Source organism: Lissotriton vulgaris, chromosome 9, assembly GCF_964263255.1.
Source record: "Lissotriton vulgaris chromosome 9, aLisVul1.2, whole genome shotgun sequence".
Classification (NCBI taxonomy): domain Eukaryota; kingdom Metazoa; phylum Chordata; class Amphibia; order Caudata; family Salamandridae; genus Lissotriton; species Lissotriton vulgaris.
In genome coordinates this window covers 908628676-908648031 of record NC_141697.1, presented here as the reverse complement: position 1 = coordinate 908648031, position 19356 = coordinate 908628676, and the positions used below count along the sequence as shown (strand labels likewise).

Sequence of the window (19356 nt, the reverse complement as noted above, 5' to 3'; positions counted from 1 at the left end):
AGTGATTGCTATGTATGTGTAAAGTTACCCGCATCGGTTTCCGAAGGGGTGACATATCACCACCTTCCACTTACATATGGTGTCACATGTAGTGTGATTGTAAGCCTGTTTTATAAAAACAGGGAAGTTGGAATATTATTACTAAAATTCAGACGATGTTTTTGCTAAATTAAAGACAGTGGATACTATGAATAAGATAAAGCCTGCTAAATTATTTGGAGAATACTTTTTGGAAATAGATGAATTGACCCATGACTATGCTTTCAAAAATAATTTGACAGGTAAAATGAGAGTTGAGGAGAAAGCATTTTTAGATATGGTTGAAGAAAGAAGAATTGCTTATAAACAAAAAGAAAAAGTAAGGCATGAGAAATCAAAATATTGGACATTTGATGACGAAAATCTTGATGAAAGAAATGTGAATGTAGCCATAAATATAGACACTCCATTGTTAGGGAAATTCTGTATTAGGAGAGACAACACTGTGTATGACAATTATTTTGTGGGAGCAAGTCAATGTAAAGACACTTATAGAATCATTGGGGGTTGGGGATTTAAAGGGGGAAAAGATACAGTCTTTCCTGGCATATACTTCAAATGTGAAAACAAAGTTGATTATAGATTGCCAGACTTGCATGGAACTTGCTATGTGGGTTTGGTCTTTCCTAAAATCTTTCACGTAGATAGAGGTACTAACGGCATACATGAGATAGGTAAACCTTTAAGTCGTAGAAAAAGAGAGAGCGTTATAGAAATAATAGGTGATGTTTTTGGAGCACTGATACCAGCAGTGGGAATATCTTTTAATGCAAACCAAATGCGGAGATTGTCAACGATAGTAAATCGTTTGTCAACAGACACAGCCGGTGGGTTTTTAATGGTAAACACCGAAATTATTGCTATGAGAACTATGGTAATGCAAAATTGTCTTGCTCTTGATATATTGGCCAAAGAAGGAGGAGTTGGTGGAACTTTGAAGGTGCAGCACTGCTGTACCTACATTCCAGACAAAAGCCAAAATATTGAAAAGTACATTACAAATATTACAGAGTTGCATAGAGAAATTGAACCACTGGAGGTTGAGGGTGTTCTTGAAAAACTTGGTAAAAGTTACTTAGCAATTAAACATTGGTTTTAACCCCTTCCATGCTGGTGACGAACCCCAGCCGTCATGCACTACGGTGCTCGTGTGCTGATGACGGCTGGGGTTCGTCATGACCCGCCCCTGTTCGTTTGTTTACCGCACGGGGGCGGAATCGGGCCAGCAGGGAAGGGGTTAAGAAATAGGTAGTTCAATTATAGTTAAAATACCAATTCCAGTAACAATAATAGTATTAGCAATTCTGATGTGAAGATTATGTTGCATATATAGAAAAAGAAGGACTGCAAGAAAAATAATAAAGAAAGCAATTCAAGAAAAACGAGATAGGGAAAGAGAAAACTGGGATATAGAAATGGAAGAATTTAGAGAAAATGTTTTTAAAGAAACTAGAGAAGAAGATACTAGAGTACAAACAGTACTAATCAGAAGAACTCGAAACCTGTTTAGATAAAATTTGCAAAATTTTGGGAGATATTTGGTGATAAAATCACCAAAGGAGGGAGTTGATGGAGCAAGGTGGAAAAAACTAAATTTTGTGTACCCCTTGTAAAATTGAACTTCCATAACCATAACTTGAACTAATTGAGTGATGTATGGAAGTAATCAACTTAGAATAAGAAATTCACCAACTCAAATACACGTGGGAAACTAACCTTGCTTATGTTGCAATCATAATTAACTAATTATGTGATCCTGTCATGTCCTGAACTAATGAGCAGCTATTATATAATCGAAAATAGCATGAATGTGCTTTTTGTACATGTATTTGTGGCAGAACCCGAAGGATAAGCGAGTATAAATTGCATAAATGTCACTTATTTGCTAGGTAATAACTAACAGGGAAACCTTAGTATGGGGTGAGGTAACCAGAAGGGTTATAGTACCATATTTAACATTTATTTGTGTTTGTTTCTATGATAGTTCCCATTTTTGACTCGTGAGGCCTATCAGAAAATGGAGTCACTCAAATACTGTGGCCATAAGAGAAATATGCATGCGCGAATAAAGCCGAGAATGAATGCGAGCTGACCGTGCCTGAGCAGCGAGGTTCAAGGCAACCATGTCCCGAGAATACAGATGACTGCCAACAACTGTGGATGCCACTATTTTATAACGTGGGAAAATGTTTAGATATAGCAATTTGCGAACATGACTAGCCCGACATTTCCTTAAAGAAAGGACCTATTAGTTTTTGCTGACACAACGGAAGACTAATATTAAAAAGATGAGGTTATGCTCATCCACCCCTCAATTGTCCAATCAGAACTCGAGTTTATGCAGATAGTTTCTTTGGTAGATAAAGTTAGTGAAAAGGGTATAAAAAGTGCTGATTTTACTTTTGAAAAAACTCTTCTTCGATTTCCTCCAGAAAAGCTGTGGGAATGCTGATTTTTCCTGAGATGTAAGACTGAATAATTTTCTATTTCTTCTGAATGAGATCTGAACTTTAGGTGAGGTTATTAGTCAGGGAAGTTAGGGATGTAGGAGAAAATGAATTTGGGAACTCTCTTTTGCTAATACTTGCATTTCTAAATTAAAATAAAATGTCTCTTTCTAAAATCAGGGGTGGGGGAATCATATCGCCCGACGCCCGAACCAAGTTGTTTTTATCGGTGGGCAAGAAGATTTAATGTCTATTTCGTCCGACGGACAAGTAGACATTAAATCACATAAATAAGACAGGCTGGGGGCACTCTGGGGCTCACAGCCAATGAGATAAGCGTGCCGGAAGCCTTTGGAGGTTTCTGATTGGCTTGCAGCCCATAACTGGGCTCTAGACAGTGATTGGATTAGAGTGAAAACGTCACTCAGTCTCAGCAAGCAGGAGTTTGTGGCCGCCGCGAGGCAATACATTAAGGTAAAATAAGCACTGCCATAATGCCTGCCATAGCACTTGTAGAGTGTTCGAAAGGGTTATATTGTGCTCAGCTTGCAGATTGCTCTGTAATTAGAATAGAACTGGTGCGCAGGCCTGCTGTGAGAGACCGTGTATAATGCGTGTCCTTATGGTTCCAGAAAGCGCGGGCTCTCATCGCTGCTATTGGAGCGTGAGACAGCATAAAACGTGGGGGTGCTGAAGCAGAGGGCCCAGTAAAGCGGCGCCGCAGTACGGGGGATCCGAAATAAGAGGTAACTTGACCCGGCCTGATTAAGGACCTGTCTGTGGGCTTCGGAGAGACTGCCGATCGATAGGGCCGGAGACAACAGAGTATTGAAAACAAGCTGCAGACCGAATTAGCTGGGAGCCGTATCGCACTGTCCAAGGGAGCAGTCACTGGCCCTTTACCACAGCCACGCTAACTTCAACTTACTCCACACACTGTGGCACTATCAAGTGTCCCTAACCATCCAAGGGATCCGAAAATCAGAAGACATTCTGCCCACCCCCCACTCTTCTTTACACGAGGCCCCGTTATGACGCAGGACCCTGCCGCCGCCACTACCTAGTCCTGCTGTCCCATGGGCATGGGCACCGAGAGATCAGTGCTGCCGGCTTCCTATCCTCGTCGCTTCTGGGTGAGTGAGCGAGAGCAGACTGTGGGGTTTTGAAGGGGCGGTGGGCGAGGCGCTAGCAGAACACTAGAAACATGATCACTGGTTTCCACTTCCAGAGAAGCCAGCCAAAGGATCCGGGTACTGCTGCATTTGCATCAAACACAGTGAGTGGGGGAGTCTGATCGGCCTTATGAGCCATCAGCTCTTCACGCTGCTGCCTCTGTTTTGGTTCGGGTAGGACGGTTCCATTTGTGTGCTTTGAGGCAGCAGCCCTACCCCCTGTCCCAATTCCACCTACCTTACCGTCACTGCCGACCTGTAAGATGATGATGAACGGGTGCACGAGCATGTCCAAAAGCTACATGTAGACTGCAGCTAGCTAACGCCTCCATGGTTGTGTGCACGCCAGGGGGTGAAGTGGGGCCGTCACCTATATTCTAAAGAGCAAGTCACTGAAATAGAGCAACAACTAAAAGCAAGCGGGGAGGGGGGGAGCGGGATTGTGTATACCCTAAAGCTAAATGAACCTGATGCGTTTGGTTAATGTAAGGGAGGGGGCGAGGTAGCAGGGTGGATATTGCTCTTCAAAGATTAAAAGATTACCGGGTTTCAAGCCTGGCCTGATCAAGAACCCACTGCGTCCTTATTATCGGGGCCCAGTCACTGCCCGTTTACTACGGCTTGTGACCTTTTACCAAATCCTCCCAGCACTACGCTGCCTCTTTGTGGGGTTTTGAATATTCATATATATCACTTTGGGCCTTGCATTTCAAATTCACTGTGCCCTCACCCCCCGTTTTGTTCTGTTGACAACATATCAGGAACGAGTGTCTTTGTTGCCCATGATGTTCGGTGTAAGTGCTCTAGCTCCGGGTGCCCTGGAATTCAGTTAACTTCACACCTTAAGTACCAACAGATGTTACCAACCGCTGCTATTGGAGCCGTGCTTTAAGTCGTGCCAACTGCGCACGTTTCCATTGCTGTGCAGAGAGCAGATTAGAACTCCCTTTCACGCTAGATGTGTGACACAGAATTGGTATATTGGGCAATTTCCTTCACAAATGGGCGATGTCTTTCCCATTCGTGTGAGAAAATGCTCAATTGGCCAGTGCCTTGTATTTTAGTGGGTATAATTCAGCCCGTTGTGAACATTTCTTTTAAGCTGCCACAGCGCTACAGTTTCTTTCTTGAGCTGCCAGGCTTGCTTAATTGCTAACTAAAGGACACTGGATAATTAGGTAAAGAGGTTGTCCAGATTACACCACGTTGGTAAAGTGAGGACATGAGCTTGGATTAGAAGGTGCATTTTGAGACTCTACAACCTAAATGTCCCCTCTGCTTAACACATTTGATTTCCTGTGCAACTGCGCCAATGTAATAATGCAGCGAAAAAAATGAATGTGTCCTGTAAATGTAACTGGCGCTCCTGTAAAGTGCTCCAATACCTTCAGGTCGAGTTCGCGGTATATAAAACCGCAAAAAAAAAATGCCATTCTTTTATTAGCACTGAAAGTCAAATGCTAGCATATTCATGCCACATTAAAATTCACATCGATCCATAACGTGTAGAAAAAGAATGTCCAGCTTTTTTTTTAAAGCACCAAACGCCACTTTAAAGTGCGTGCGCACTACGTACAGGGCAAGTGGCTGTGGACACAGGCCATCTGCTCGGAGCCTGGATCCCCCTTGAGAAGCAGACATTCTTTCCCTCCTTTATTGTGCCCCAAGGTGAGACAACCGCACAGGGGGTCTGCATGAGGGACATTTCTGCAAGCCTCACCGCCCACGGGTATTTCCTCAATATCCTGCACACAGCAGCAGAAAAGGCAAAGCTTGACCCGGGCGAGAACAGGCAGCGCAATGGCTCTATTTCCATTTCAAAAGGTTGAAGCTGTTTTTTCCTCACCTTCTTATCTGTTACTTAGTGGTGTGGTGAACCTCCCACCTCCGCCTCCCCCTCGCTCTGTCAGCTGGAAGAGGGAGCGAGGGCTGCTACTGGGCCCCACTCAACCTAAAATCCTCAAAATAAAGAGCAATGAATTCTACAGTGTGTGAAGTGTAGCACTGTAATAAGTGTTGCTTGTGTACCCCAAATAACTGATATGTATGGGGGGCCCAAGTTAGCTTCTAAGGGTAGACCAGAACTACATAGTGGAGCAGGAACTCAGTGCTACCTGTTTGCTACTTCTCACTCTAGCCGAGACCTGACTTGCTGCCTGAGGCATTCTAATTGTTCAGACATCTTTGACTTGTGTTTGATTAAAAATAATCATTAAAACTGCTCTATTCATCAGAATAACCTATCCCCGTCCAGTATACTAGTTAAGTCTTAAAATGACTTGACTAGTGAAATGGTGGTGAGGTATGAAGGGTGCCATTAAAGAAGAGAACATGATGATTTCACCTGGCAGCAGTACAAAAATCTGGTGGTTTGTTCAGTTGGTATGTGCTAGTTTATACATATGCAGAGCTCTGCCAATGAAAACAACTAGAACATTCGGACAGTGCTTGTGTGAAACCAGGGGGGCTCCATTTAAATACTCATAGTTTGTGAAAGAGAACCTGGCTAGTTGAAAATTGGCTTCCATGCTTAAATGGTGTGATCTTAAGCAAATATTTTAATTCACCAAAACTAACTTTTACTAAATAATAAAGGGAAGCACTTTCAAATGCATGCGTTCAGAATATGAGCTGTACAAAAACCCGTTTTTTAATTAATATGGACTACAATGTTGCTCTATATTCTGGTCACATACAGTGTTCACTTCTGCCGTGCCACTTGGTTCACTAATGGCACTGTCATCAGTGCGGTACATCGTCCATTCTTCAAGAATGTCAAGACTGATGGCGCGGGCAAACCGATCATGACGGTTCCGTTTTCTCCTTGGCAGGGCATGAAACATGCTTCTGTCTGTCTGTCTGTAGGCAAGCCAACGGGTGTTCATTTTTAATCAGTAAATAAATATTTTCAAAACATTTAGCCCCTCATTCCATAGGTGAATGCATTTATGGTGATGCATACACTTGTTTCTCTGTCAGCCCTTATGTTTGATGTATGGACGGGAGAAGGTGGGACAAGTGGATTTTACGGGACATGTAGATCTCAGTGGCATTTTGTCCCTTGGACAAGTAGATTATTTTGAAAATTCCACACCCCTGTAAAATATATGAAATCAACTGTTTGAAATAAAATTCTTATTCCTTTTAATGTCGTTTTGAATAAATAAATAAATAAAGTGAATACATTTAGACATGCTAAACTTTGCTTTAATAAAAATTAGATAAATGGAGAATTAAGGTGGTCTTGTATTTTCCTACGCGCAGATTCATCGAACCTAATGGTGGCGTGTCTAAATAAATGTTTAGTCAATGAAAACCCATGGTAAACTCATTTAAACTGCAGGTGTAAATAGTATAAATATTCAGTTTTTTTAGTTTAGACACCCCACTATGATACAGTAGCTCTGCTTTGAATCTTACCGATCCATGAAGTAGGATGGAAGTGTTTTGTGAGTGACTCGCGGTGTTATGGGCCCCACCGACAAGTAGATGTATGATTTTGTACTTCAGGGAAAGGTGATATGGTATTAAAATTATTTCCGGAGTAGCGCTGCATCACTGACACCAGATTGAAATAGGACTAGGAGCTTTAGGCCGCAGAGATTCAAATATTATGAACATTAAAACTGAATTATTTGGAGGTTTTGTTCATCACTCCACTGTGTGCAGGAATGCCATTCACAGGAATGACGTCCAAGGGAGTAGAATCTGGTAATGCTACAGACTACCTTTGTCAATGTAATAGTGGAGTGGTTCTCAAGGGCTTTATTTCCATCTATAGGCAGAAAGTCCGCATTCAGGTGTAAGATCACCATATGGGATGAGGTTCAGTCCTCTTAACTGAACTTCCTCTGGGTTGATAAGCCCTCAGGTGTGGGATGGCCGGACTCAGAAGCGTCTCTGGTAGATTGCCACTTAAGACTAAGAAGAAGTGCCACTTGATCTTGAAAGGGAGATAGATGTAAGACTGCAACTTATGACCACAGGCCCTGTGTCATCCTTGGTTTTGCTGCTGGATGTGATAACTCACTGAAATGGTTCACCATATTGAGTGCGGTCTTAACATTTAAATATGAAACTGCCCTCATCCATATTAAATGTGGGTCCAGCTGTGATCCTGCTTGCCCTGCCATCTCAGCTGCACAGAGCACATTGTCAGCCATCAGTAACTCTCCCTTTTCCCTCGCCTGCTCCACTGTCTTCATGTTGTGGGCCCACCTCTGCTCCAGGTTCCCCTGCCACTCTTCAGCTTGCGGGGTATATCTGTCTAATCTTGCTAGGTATTGAAAGAAGAATCTACGCATTCCATGCTTTCAGGTAAGGCCAAGTTTATTCCAAGCGAGTGCCCCTACCAACTTCAGTTTTCTAAAAGGCTTTTATCTACAAATGACACTGAGAACATGTTCTTTGTTAGCAGACCAACAATATGAAACACTCTTAATCATTAAAGGAATTTGTCCCTCGGGAGAGGGTGCATGTGTCAGACGCAGCAAGGTGACAATTTGATTTGTTGATTGGTGCCTCAGGAAAAAGAGAAATCCAGAAAACTCTTAAAACGCTGCTGGAAGAATTTAAGCAAAGCTACAAAGCTGTTTGTTTAGGAGTCCTTGATCCATGGTATAGAAAAAAGAACTCTCTGAAATTAACACCGCATTTCAATCCTAACAAGCAGCATAAGTAGAGTAAAGGCTACCTAACCACATTTATTGATTTGTTATTTCAATTAAAAAGGCTTTTTGAACCAAGTTTGTAAGGCTTTATTTTATACTCTTATTAGGGTACGTACAGACAGGCACTGGTTGTTAAAACATTTCAGGAAAGATATACTTTTCTTTGAAATACACATTTGGAAATCGCACAAAAAATATGTTATATATATGGGACTATCAATGAAGAACCCACAGTTAGGAATCATAGATTTGTTCATAAGCCACAAAGTACACACAACAGTGAAGTAGAATGTTGATTCTCATAGGTTTTACTGCAGAGAATCATGATTTTATTAAAGACAAGGAGGCTAGCATAATCCTTTTATTAATCACTTCTTAGCAGCAACCACTTCAAAGAATCTCTGAATAGTACTTTAAACAGCAAACAATTGAATTAGAACTTCAAAGTCCCTTATAAGCCTTCTGTCCGCAGTCATGGAAGTTTTCCATTTGACATGACTGTTACAAAGTTGATAATATTGTATTAGTAGCCAATGGACGTCTGGCCCGCAGCACTTGTGCCGCGACCTTATGATGGGTGGTACACTACATGCTAACTGCTGGGCGGGACCTGGGGAAGGCGCGTGACTGCAAGGGCATGCCGCCTCACATCTCATCCCCGAACTCCAGACCACACTATCGACAACATGCGACCTCACACTCTCTGAAGCCTCGATTTCTTTTTATACTTCTCATTAGTTTTGCCGAGACTAATGTGATATGTGTTCAATATCCCGTATGTGTATTATCATTATACAGAACTGTCGCTGTGATGTTTTGAAGATTATGTGTGCCATTTTCTTTTGCTCATTATACACTTGTGTACCGAAAATAAGTGCTGAAAACTAATAAAATATATTCAAACAAAAAAAATAAGCCTTCTGTCCGTCATCTTCATCCTCTTTTGATGCTTTCCTCTTAAACATTCTTCTTGCATTACTCAGGACCACATTTAGTTCCTAATTCTCTGCAAATATTAAACTCTCATTAAAATGTGCCTTAATCAATACCATCATCCTTTATTGTTCATCTCATTTCTTTAAGCTTCTGTTGCTACTTATTACCTCAAACTTTCTCAACCAAACTTCCAGAGCAAGAGGGAGGTATAATACTAGCCTCCTTGTTTTTAATAAAATAATGATTCTCTGTGAAGAAAAACCTATGAGAATTGACATTTTATGACAAGACAGGAGGCTAGCATTATGCATGTTTAAACCCTTTCAACACTCCATTTGAAACATGCTCTATTGGTTTGAAATAAAATGTTCTAAAAAACTCTGCATTCAACCAATCAGCTGCTTTTAAAATCTCCTCTAGTCTCCCACCATTAATGTAAACCTTACTAGCCATAGCACACCTGACAGAATGCACTGCAAATTGATTTAAATCTACACCTGCTTCCTTCTTTACTGATTTAACCCATGTAGCTATAGTAGCGGATTCCCTTTGAACGGTTTCACATGAGATCAACAAGTGATCCAGTCCCTCGCACCTATTCTCCACGACTCTAGTTTTACTCTCTTTCAGGCACCTGACTAGACATAAATTAGGGCAAGCTTCAAACCTAGCATTAAAAAAATTAACACAAACAGTCTTCGTTCGCCTCCAAATCTCAAACAGAGCTCATTGTGGTTTATAAAATCTGGTACCAACTTCTAGATCCCAGATATCCGAAACCCTTTTATAAGAAACCATACACAATAAAGTTGCTAACTTCCAAGTTAGTTCCCTTATGCCCAGATACTTATTTCCAGACCATCTCTCAAAAAATTTGAAAATTAAATCCACATCCCACACTGAATTATACCTTGCTTTAGGAGGTCTCTTCAACCCGATCCCTTTCATCACTCTACACACTAAAGGGCACTTACCTATAGACAAATCTTTCACCAAAGAATGACCAGCAATAACAGCTGATCAGTAACAGTTCACTGTTCTGTAGGACAATCCTTTCTGAAACATGTCTGTAAAAGAATGTGCTACAATGGTCTCATCAGCCTCTACAGCATCTAAATCCCTTGCCACGCAACAACGTAACCAGACGCTCCACTCAATTCTATATCTTTTCCGTGTCCCTGGAGCCCATGACTCATTGAAGCTGCTCTCGAAAACATTTGAGAATATATTGGACCTCCTGATATTCTTCCAACTGGTAGGTTGCGCAAACTTGCCTTTACCAATGGATGCTCTATCTGTATTCTCTTGTCACTATCCCTTTGCAAGCTCTGGTTCTGTATGGAATCTCTACCATCATCTCATTTACTGAGGGGGACCACGCTTGAGAAGTCAAAAAAAGAAGTAACAAACACTATCTGACTGGCGGGTCTCCTCACTTGAATCAACACACTCTGGATAATAGCAAACTCAGGGAACGTGTAACCCCTTATCTTTCAATTTTGAGTGAATGTATCCTCTGCCATGGCCCACCAGTCTCGTATCCAACTGTTGTACTCATTTAACTGACAAGCCAACCTTCTGGCAAACAGATCCACTTTCAAAGGCTGTAGTAAATTCTGAATATCCTGAAATATTTCCTTGTTTAACTTCTAATCGCTGTAATTTAGTATGTTCCTTGAATTCCAGCCCGCTACAGCATTCTGTATTCCTGGCAAATACTGGGCCTGCAAACCAATTGTGTGTTGTTGACAAAATTCTCAAATTTCCTTTGCTACCACCTTCAACTTCAACTTCTTCGATCTGCTGCCTCCCAATTTGCTTATATATGTCAGTGCTGTATTATTGTCCATCTTCAAGAGTACTAAACAACCCTGGATTAACTATTTGAAACTATGCAAAGCAAAACTCCCTGCTCTCATCTACAGTTTATATGTTCCATTATTTGGTCATTGCTCCAAACTCCACCTCTCTCTTGAGCTAAACACACAGCTACCCATCAATAATTGCTTGCACCCGTTTCTATTACAAAATCCTGTTTTGAACCAGAAATAGCTTGCCCATTGCAGGCTTCCAAATTTTCCAACCACCAACTCAGTTCCTCTCTTGCGTCCTCTGACATCACATAATCTCCATACCATAAACCTTCTGCAAGACTAGAGGTCTTCAAACGCTGCAAAGCCCTGCAATGTAGAGGACCGGGGAACACTTCTTGAATTAAAGATGACAAAAGACCCATCATCCTGTCTAAATCCTTCAGCTTTACTTCTTATTTATCCAGCACTGATTCTATTTACAATCTTATTTTTTTGATTGTCTTTCCCTGGTAATAGCAATTGCCCTTCCATTATGTCCACCAAAAATCCTAAATATTCCAAACTGAGACTGTACTAAAACTAAATTTTCCAGATTAGAAAACCAAAAAACTCCAAGAAGCCCCTCACTAATTCCATCTAGGATCTTAATAAAGTTGCATTTCAGATCCATATTTGCCAACCAATCTGATACTCGTAACATCTCTCAAAAGATGAAATCCCTCCATCTTGCAATGACTTTATGTCACATAATTTAGATCTCTCAAATTTATCACAGACAGACTTTTGTCCTTTTTCTCCACCAGAAACAGTGTGCTTACAAATCCAACCTGATGTCGAATATTTCTACAATTGCACCTTTTTCCACCTTCTTTCTTATTTACTTCAACACCACTGCCTCCAATACTTTGTTGAAACAAACTTTTCTTGGTCCCTGCAATTGTGGAGGATCTGCATTGAACTCGGGTTGGTAGCCTGAAACCGTTCCCAGCATCCAAGGATTGCTAGTGAGTTTTTTCCATTCCTTTATATGGAACATCAATTTTCCATCCACTTTTTTGTGGATAAAACCAGTAGAAGTCCTCATACTCTTACTCACCTGTTCCTGTTGAAGGAGTTGTCCTGGACCTCTTGAGGCTCTAGTTCTGGACACACTTACTCGCTGAGGGTAAAATCCATAATTACTTTGTGATTCTCTATAGTATCCCCTATTAGCTCCTTGGGACTTCTAGTAATTACGGCCAGAGGTTGCCCTCTCCTCCCAGCCTTGCCATAAAACTTACTGGCACCGACAGATACTTTATGCATAGAAAATTGTACTTTGTCTAGGGCCGGAAAGGTATGTAAGGCTTTCCCCAAGATTTTAGACATTCCTGAACCATTCCTTCACCAAATAGCAAGTTTTTAGCATCCTCACTATGCTCTTTAAGAGCAAGCTCTCCCAATTTTGGGTTATGGGTAACAGGACTGTCTTCCGTCTCTCTAATCAACCCTGCATTTGCATCAACCAAGAAACAATGCCCATTGGCACCAACCAATACTATATCCCTTGTGAATTTTCTGCACATTGTTAATGTTATCTTATTATGTTTACCTTCCTTGTAAAGCACTCTGATACTCTTGGGTCCAGCAGCGCTATATAAAACCTTTGAAATAAATAAATAATTAAATAAATAAACCTCTCAGTAAATTAAGGTCAAAGTTGGTTTCTTTCAGATATGCCTCCTCAATCATGTCAAACATTCTTGCAAGGGGTCCTAGTGTATCTAGCAGTTTTGTCCTCACATTGCTTAAGCGATCTCCTTACACCTTTACTAGGACCCCTTCCTAATTTAAACAGGTTAGTAACTCCGGGTCCATATTTGGAGTAATTGAATCTTTATCCCCAATAACTGGGCGTGAGCATTCAGCTCTCAGAACGTTTCTAATCCCTTTTTGCAAGGGGCTCCTTATTCAGTACCTAACATTCTCAGCTACATCACATAGACCACCAGTCAGGTCCGTGAGGATGTCTAATGTCTTTAACATCAAATAATTTTTGTCTTAATGGATTCACCACAGACTTATCACCTTTGTTCCTGCTATTCACACTATTTCCAAACTCATCTAGATCATCCTTGTATGTTAGTCAACAATTTCCAAATCATTCTGCAGGGTTTTCCTGCCCAGCCAAAGTGTAACAAAGGACACCAACTGTCTGCAAGTCGCTTTGAACTCCTTTACATTTAGTTTTACTTCCCAAATGTTTTCTTTTATTGAAATATTTTCCTCAAGGACTTCTATAAGCTCTTTCCTCTCCTTCAGATAAAGAGAAATACTCATCCTCATCACCATGACTCCTTTTCCTGTCACTCATAACTGATGTTACAGATTCTCAGACCACATTTTTGTAATTCTCCTGACTTTCGCTACTTGTTCCTTACTCAGACATGACATTTGTCTCCAAACAGGCAAGCACGACGACCATTCATAACAACCATAGTCCCCAAATAGGTAAACACTATGAAACAGCCTAACAACCAGTATGTTAATAATGCACTTTCAGAGGGGAGGAGCTACGCCGCGAACCAAGATGGCCGCATAAGCTCCCGGCTCCGCCGACCTCCGCCGGCGGCTCGTCTATCCTGTCGTTTATCCTCTACCCACGCCCTGTGCCTGGATGTATTAAGGTTGCCTGATGCCAACGGTGCTTTCTCGGTTTTCCTACCTTATTCAGCGACGAAGTTATGTCGTGTCCCATTCTTGGCCTACTCCCGGGCTGCCGCCGGGACCTCTATTTTTGAAACACCCGGAGGGACCTGATCAACATCGGCTGTGGGACCGCGATTGTGGCCGGTCTTCCAGGTTTGAATAATTCTTTCCGCTTGTGACTCTTGTCCTCGCTGATGGATGGTGCCGGAGAAGAGACACTGTGACGTGCTGCGATCCTCCTGCACCGTGGCTGTGGGTTGTGTGCCTGACCCTCGTTCCCCGGTCCGGGGGCTGACGGGCTGCACCCACGGCCGGTGTTTGTGCCGAGTGTGCCAGTTCGGGGCTGGATGGATGGCGCACATTCCTTGAGATCCGTAATGGCGGCGATTGGGGCGCTCCGCTCGCAATTCACCGGCGCATGTGTCTCCCTGGCGGCGAAACTGGATGATGTCTGCTCGCGACCGGCCACGGACACTGCAGCGCCTGCACAGAAGTCTGCGGTCCAGTCGAACGATTTGACCTACCGTCTTCAGGAGCCCGAGCGGCAGCCCGACTTTGCTCCTTTGAGAGTCGGCCTCACTTTTCCTTCATCTGCTACAGCACATGGTCTTCCCTCTAAGCCTCCTAGCCGATGGTGTATCGTCACTGGATGTCATGTTCTTCCTTGCCGAGTCTCAGGGTCCCGTCGAAGGGGATCGCCATTTTCCTTTGTTCTGGCCCGTTTGCATAACGGATGCCGCCCTTTTGTGACCGGACTTTGCCTCACCTTCACTGCCTTGGTCTGCCATGGACGCTTTGACTGCCTCTGGTCGGATGTGGCTTGGTCGGGATGTGCTCCGGAACGGATTCGCTCTGGTCAGGGTTGACTTGGACTTTGAGGTTTTCTTGCTCCTTGCCACTGCTTTGGACCATCTGAGACGCTCCCTTTGTTTGCAACTGTTCTGACTTTGGCGATGAATCTCCTCGTGAGGCTTGCAGGGTTGACTTCTATTTCCCTGGGGTTGCTCCGTTTACTTTTGCCGGGACTGCACCGAATACCTCACCGGGCCGGGGGTAGGATAGGGGGGGGGGGGTTCCTGGTGACTGTCCTCCCCGTGATAATGCTGACTGTTTTGCTTTGCTTGATGATGATTGTGCTAGGGGGGGGGGTCACCGCCGGCGGGGGGTACCAGGTGTCCGGGGGCCTGTATGTTCTTCTCCTCCTCCACTTCTTCTTATATTTTCCCTTCTGTGGGGCAGTTCCGGGGCGACAGGCACGCTGTTAGTGGGTTAGGCCGTAGCCATTACAGGGGTGCAGGGTGCGGGGGGGGGTTTGTTATTTTAGTTTGTTTTGTTCTATGGTCCCTATCGCTCTTTTCCTGCTTTGGGAGGGTTCTTTCCTCGTTAGTAAGGTTGGCCGTCTCTTGGTCTTGCACCTTTTTTTTCTTTTTCAGCTTCCTGACAAGCCTCTGTTTTTCTGTTCTTGGGGGGTAGGCTCTCTGGGGTGATTCTTAGAAATGTGGTTTATTGTACTGTGGTTTATTGTCCAGTATTATCGCCGTGGCTGCCCAGACTGCATATTTGCTTTAGTCATAGCCTATCTCCGACTGTAATTGGGGTAAGTCCCAATCGTCTCCTTTGTGCTTCTATCCTGTAAGGTGTGATGTCCTTGTTGTTGCAGCCCCCTACTCTTTTTCTAAAATTTAAAAATGAAAACCTCATATCCTGTTGCGAGCCCCACAACCACATCTGGTGTACTTTGATATATCCTGTTTACTGATTGGCTCCAGTTTCTCCTGTTTTCATTGATTGTCTTTGCGGCCGCCCATGATGGTTGTGGGCCTGTGCATGTATCTCCTTTTTTGAATAAAGGTTTTCAAAAAAAATAAAATAATAATGCACTTTCAACTAAATATCTTCCTTCTGGCCCTCAACTACGAACCAGCTGATCTGATCACCAGAAACACTCTCCCTTGCTTCAACGGCAAAACGCGTTGCGTAGCAACCATTCTTGAGACTATAAAATGTGCCAATGATCTCTAGACATAAAATGCGAACATTGCGTCTGGCGTCCAATCCAAAACGGCGCCTCAGATTTGTTTGTATTGTACATTGACAATAGTTTTATTTACAATACTATTATTCTCCTTTTTGCACTACCTACACGCACCTGTTTTGGTACCAAAAACTTCCTTTTCCTTGATTTTAATTTGCAAAGCCCTTTGGACATGCGTCATTAGCATGCACGAATCCTCAAAACTAAGATGGCCACCAAACTCATCGGACTGCCTCATGCTCGCCACATCTCAAACCCGTAAGCTGCACATTACACAAAATGGTAAGCACGACCGCTAATGGTTTTTATTGGGTGAAAAAAAGTGCTCTACCAAAAGCTTTTCATTACAGTATAAATCCTTACTCATCTCCCACAATATGCAAATGCATATTAATATAATTCTCTATTCTATGATCTATAGGTACACCCAATCCTCTCTTCAAATTATCTAAAATTCCACAAACAATTTGAAAGACTTTTTTTATGAGCTCACAATCATACTCTTAACACAGGTCCAAAAAATTGACCTTTGCTTATAAACACTATTCATTCATTATAAATATACACATTAAAAAGAATACTTATCTGCTCAGAAGCAGCAAACAAAAGACGAAGAAAATGGTGGACAGAAGGATAACTGACTTTGAAGTACTACTTCAAATGTTTGGTGTTTAAAGGTCTATTCAGAGATTCTAGAAGTGTTTTCTGCTCAGAAGTAGCAAGCAAAAGGATTATGCATAATGCTAGCCTCCTTTCTGGCCAAGAAATTACAAACTGTTTAGTGATTCTTATTCTCCTAATACATTGAACAAAAAATACATTAGAGTAGTATAGTACTGCATTACCTAACCCTAATTCTAGTAATCTAAATCGGTTCTTTAAATTCTGGAAATATGACTTGTAGTAAAGACCTGGTGTCAAAGACTGTATCGGTGAACAGTGGCCTCTAACAGCTTTCACTGGAGGAGCTCTCAATCACTTCTTGTGTGCTTGGAGTTTCAGGTCTTTACTAATGTGTTTCGGCTGATTAGCATATGAAGGATCTTTAAAATTTAAAGCTCCAGCTCTTTTTGCAGAGTAGTTTCTAGCCAGACAAGTTTCAGCATTTAGGAAGCAGGTAAAGTGGGATGACAGACTAAACTTGCACACATACTCTTTTCTGGACGGCTCGCTCACACATTAGTTAAAATGAGTCCCTTGTAAAATCAAGAATCCTTGCTAAGTAAACGGCTCATCATTTGGGTACAGCTGGCTTTTTATTAGTTTCGATGATCTCAATATCACTTTGGCTACTCACCACCGCCACAAGCACCTTCTAGCTGGCAGTCGCTCTTTAAGTGAGTTGAAAGATCTTCCATTTTGAAATCAGGACCTAAAAGCATCTCTGGGGACAAATCTAAAGGCTCTGGACCTGGTTTCTCCTGGGAGTGTTCAAAGGGCAACTGCAAGGGCGCTCTTAGCTCCGAAGAGTCACTGGTCTGCCAAGGTGGTCTCATGGACGCTGCCATACGCAGCCCACTACGTGAAGTCCTGGGATTCTGCTCCAACACCATCCCACTGCATGAAAAAACAGACAATGTATTTTCTGAAATCACAAACTCATTACAGCATAGTTTAATAGCGGCTAATACACCACTCATTGTTTTTATTATGAAAGAAGTTTGAGATACAAAACCACTAGCATTATAATCAAAGTTAGAGGCACTAGGTTTGCATTATTTGCAGCAAACATTTTTAGGCAAAAAAAATCAATGAACTTAACTTCCAGTGTAAATATGTAAAATGTGATCATGTAACTGAAAATATAGCCTGCTGTTACGAGCAGCAAGAATGCAGAGAGGCATGCAGGACTGGGATTGTCTCCTATACGTTGCATACAAGGCCCATACTGGTCCTAAAGCTTTATCCCAACTAAGACTTTCAACTTCTACAAGGCTTGCTCATCTAACAGAACTCTCTCTACAATTTGATGATAACCATGAACTTAGCCACTGAAACCAACACAGGGTTTGGACCACACCACAGTCCGGGTGCTACTCACTAAACCCAAGGCTTAGGCTAGAGTTTAGTGGCCTGATAACATAGCGAATGGTGCCACAGACTTGTCCCTAGCCAGCAACTTTCTCACCAAACACTCTCCAAGTCCAAAGTCTTTACACTTTTAGAAAACATTTAGGCAAAATGTCTTCCATTGCTTGTAACCTCATTTCTCTATGGAAGGTCTGTGGCTCTTCAATCTTGGAAAAGAAAATTATGTTTTAGGGTGTGAACAATCTTTAACAGCGCATCAAAGGAAAATGGTGTGGGAAAGGACCACACCCTTTGCTCTCTCTTAGGCGTCATTTATACTATCGGGAGCAATGAAAGGTCTAGAGTCTCCAAATTTTCTTGGTGAGCTCATTCCTGCCTTCAAAACCTAAAGTGTGTCCAAACACTGCTCTCAGTAGATAGACATGGACTCTAGGTTCTGCTTTACAATAAATAAGACATTTCACTCAAATGCTTACTATCATTGTTTTGACATTTAGAAGTACAGTTAAATACTAAGTCTTACAGTTTTCAAGTTTAATAGCACTGGTGGAAAGGAGGAGGAGAAACACAGAAAACAGTGACAAAGAAACAAAGAAAAAAGCAAGGATGAAAAAAACTGAAATAATGAGATACAGTGACAGGAAGTGTATATTACCGAATGACAAGCCACACTGAATCAAGACTAAGCAGCACTGGTATTCAGCACACAAGACATGCGATGGGTCTGGCTGCATACTCCCGAGCAAATATTTAGGCACCAGCATTTAAAGGTTTACAGATTAAGCACAGACGCATATTGACATAATACTCTACAGTTTAAATTCTGACCTTATCGGTAGACTAAACACGCGCATTTTGTCACAAGCTAAAGCCACGATTTTAGTTTTGGGAAGATTAATTTTAAGAAAGTTATTATTAACAAATAGGTACAGAGATGTCAATTTCCATTGCAGACCTACTGGTATTAATTCCAGAAATACAATGAAATCTACATACATTTGTAGATAAGAAATCCACAATAATGTAGACGGCATAAGATATTCAGTGTACAATCTACTGAGAGCATGTCAAACATTATACCACTAGAAGTGGTAAGGGACGACTATTTTAATTTTATTTAAAATAATATATTTTTATTGATTTTACAGTATACAGCACAGCATATGTCAATTACAGTTAGAAATGAAGAATAATCTAACCAAATTTGCGAAACAGCATTGCATTTTAGGAAATTTGTGCAAGAATAAACCTTTATCCAAAAAAGTTTCTTTGGTATGAGGGGGGAAACAAATGCTGGAAACTAAGAAAAAGAAGAACAGAATTACCAACATATAACCAATGGATAAGACAATCCGAGTAAACAAATTTGTCGAAAAATAGTTACCCATCTATAAGCTACCCATCATTTTAATACATGGGCTAGTATGCGACATCGCTTCCTTCCAGGTGAAAATAAGGGCCCATATTAGTCTACTGAGCGATTTTGCTCTCTTGCCTTTCCTTTCATATATTCCCCTCTCAAGA

General features: G+C 41.9%; 1 protein-coding gene and 1 pseudogene across 1 annotated transcript in view; one reads left to right on the top strand and one right to left on the bottom strand.

Annotated features, from left to right (window-relative positions):
- The window catches only part of LOC147692491 (adenosine deaminase domain-containing protein 2-like), a 539931-nt gene extending 522577 nt beyond the window's left edge, over positions 1 to 17354 (bottom strand). Inside the window, exon 1 of the mRNA XM_086936797.1 lies at positions 17099 to 17354. Coding sequence (XP_086792923.1) covers positions 17099 to 17354 — 256 coding nt within the window. The remainder of the gene's footprint in view (positions 1 to 17098) is intronic.
- LOC147692492 (protein BTG2-like) lies at positions 3518 to 3981 on the top strand (annotated as a pseudogene).
- Positions 17355 to 19356: the final 2002 nt, after the last annotated feature.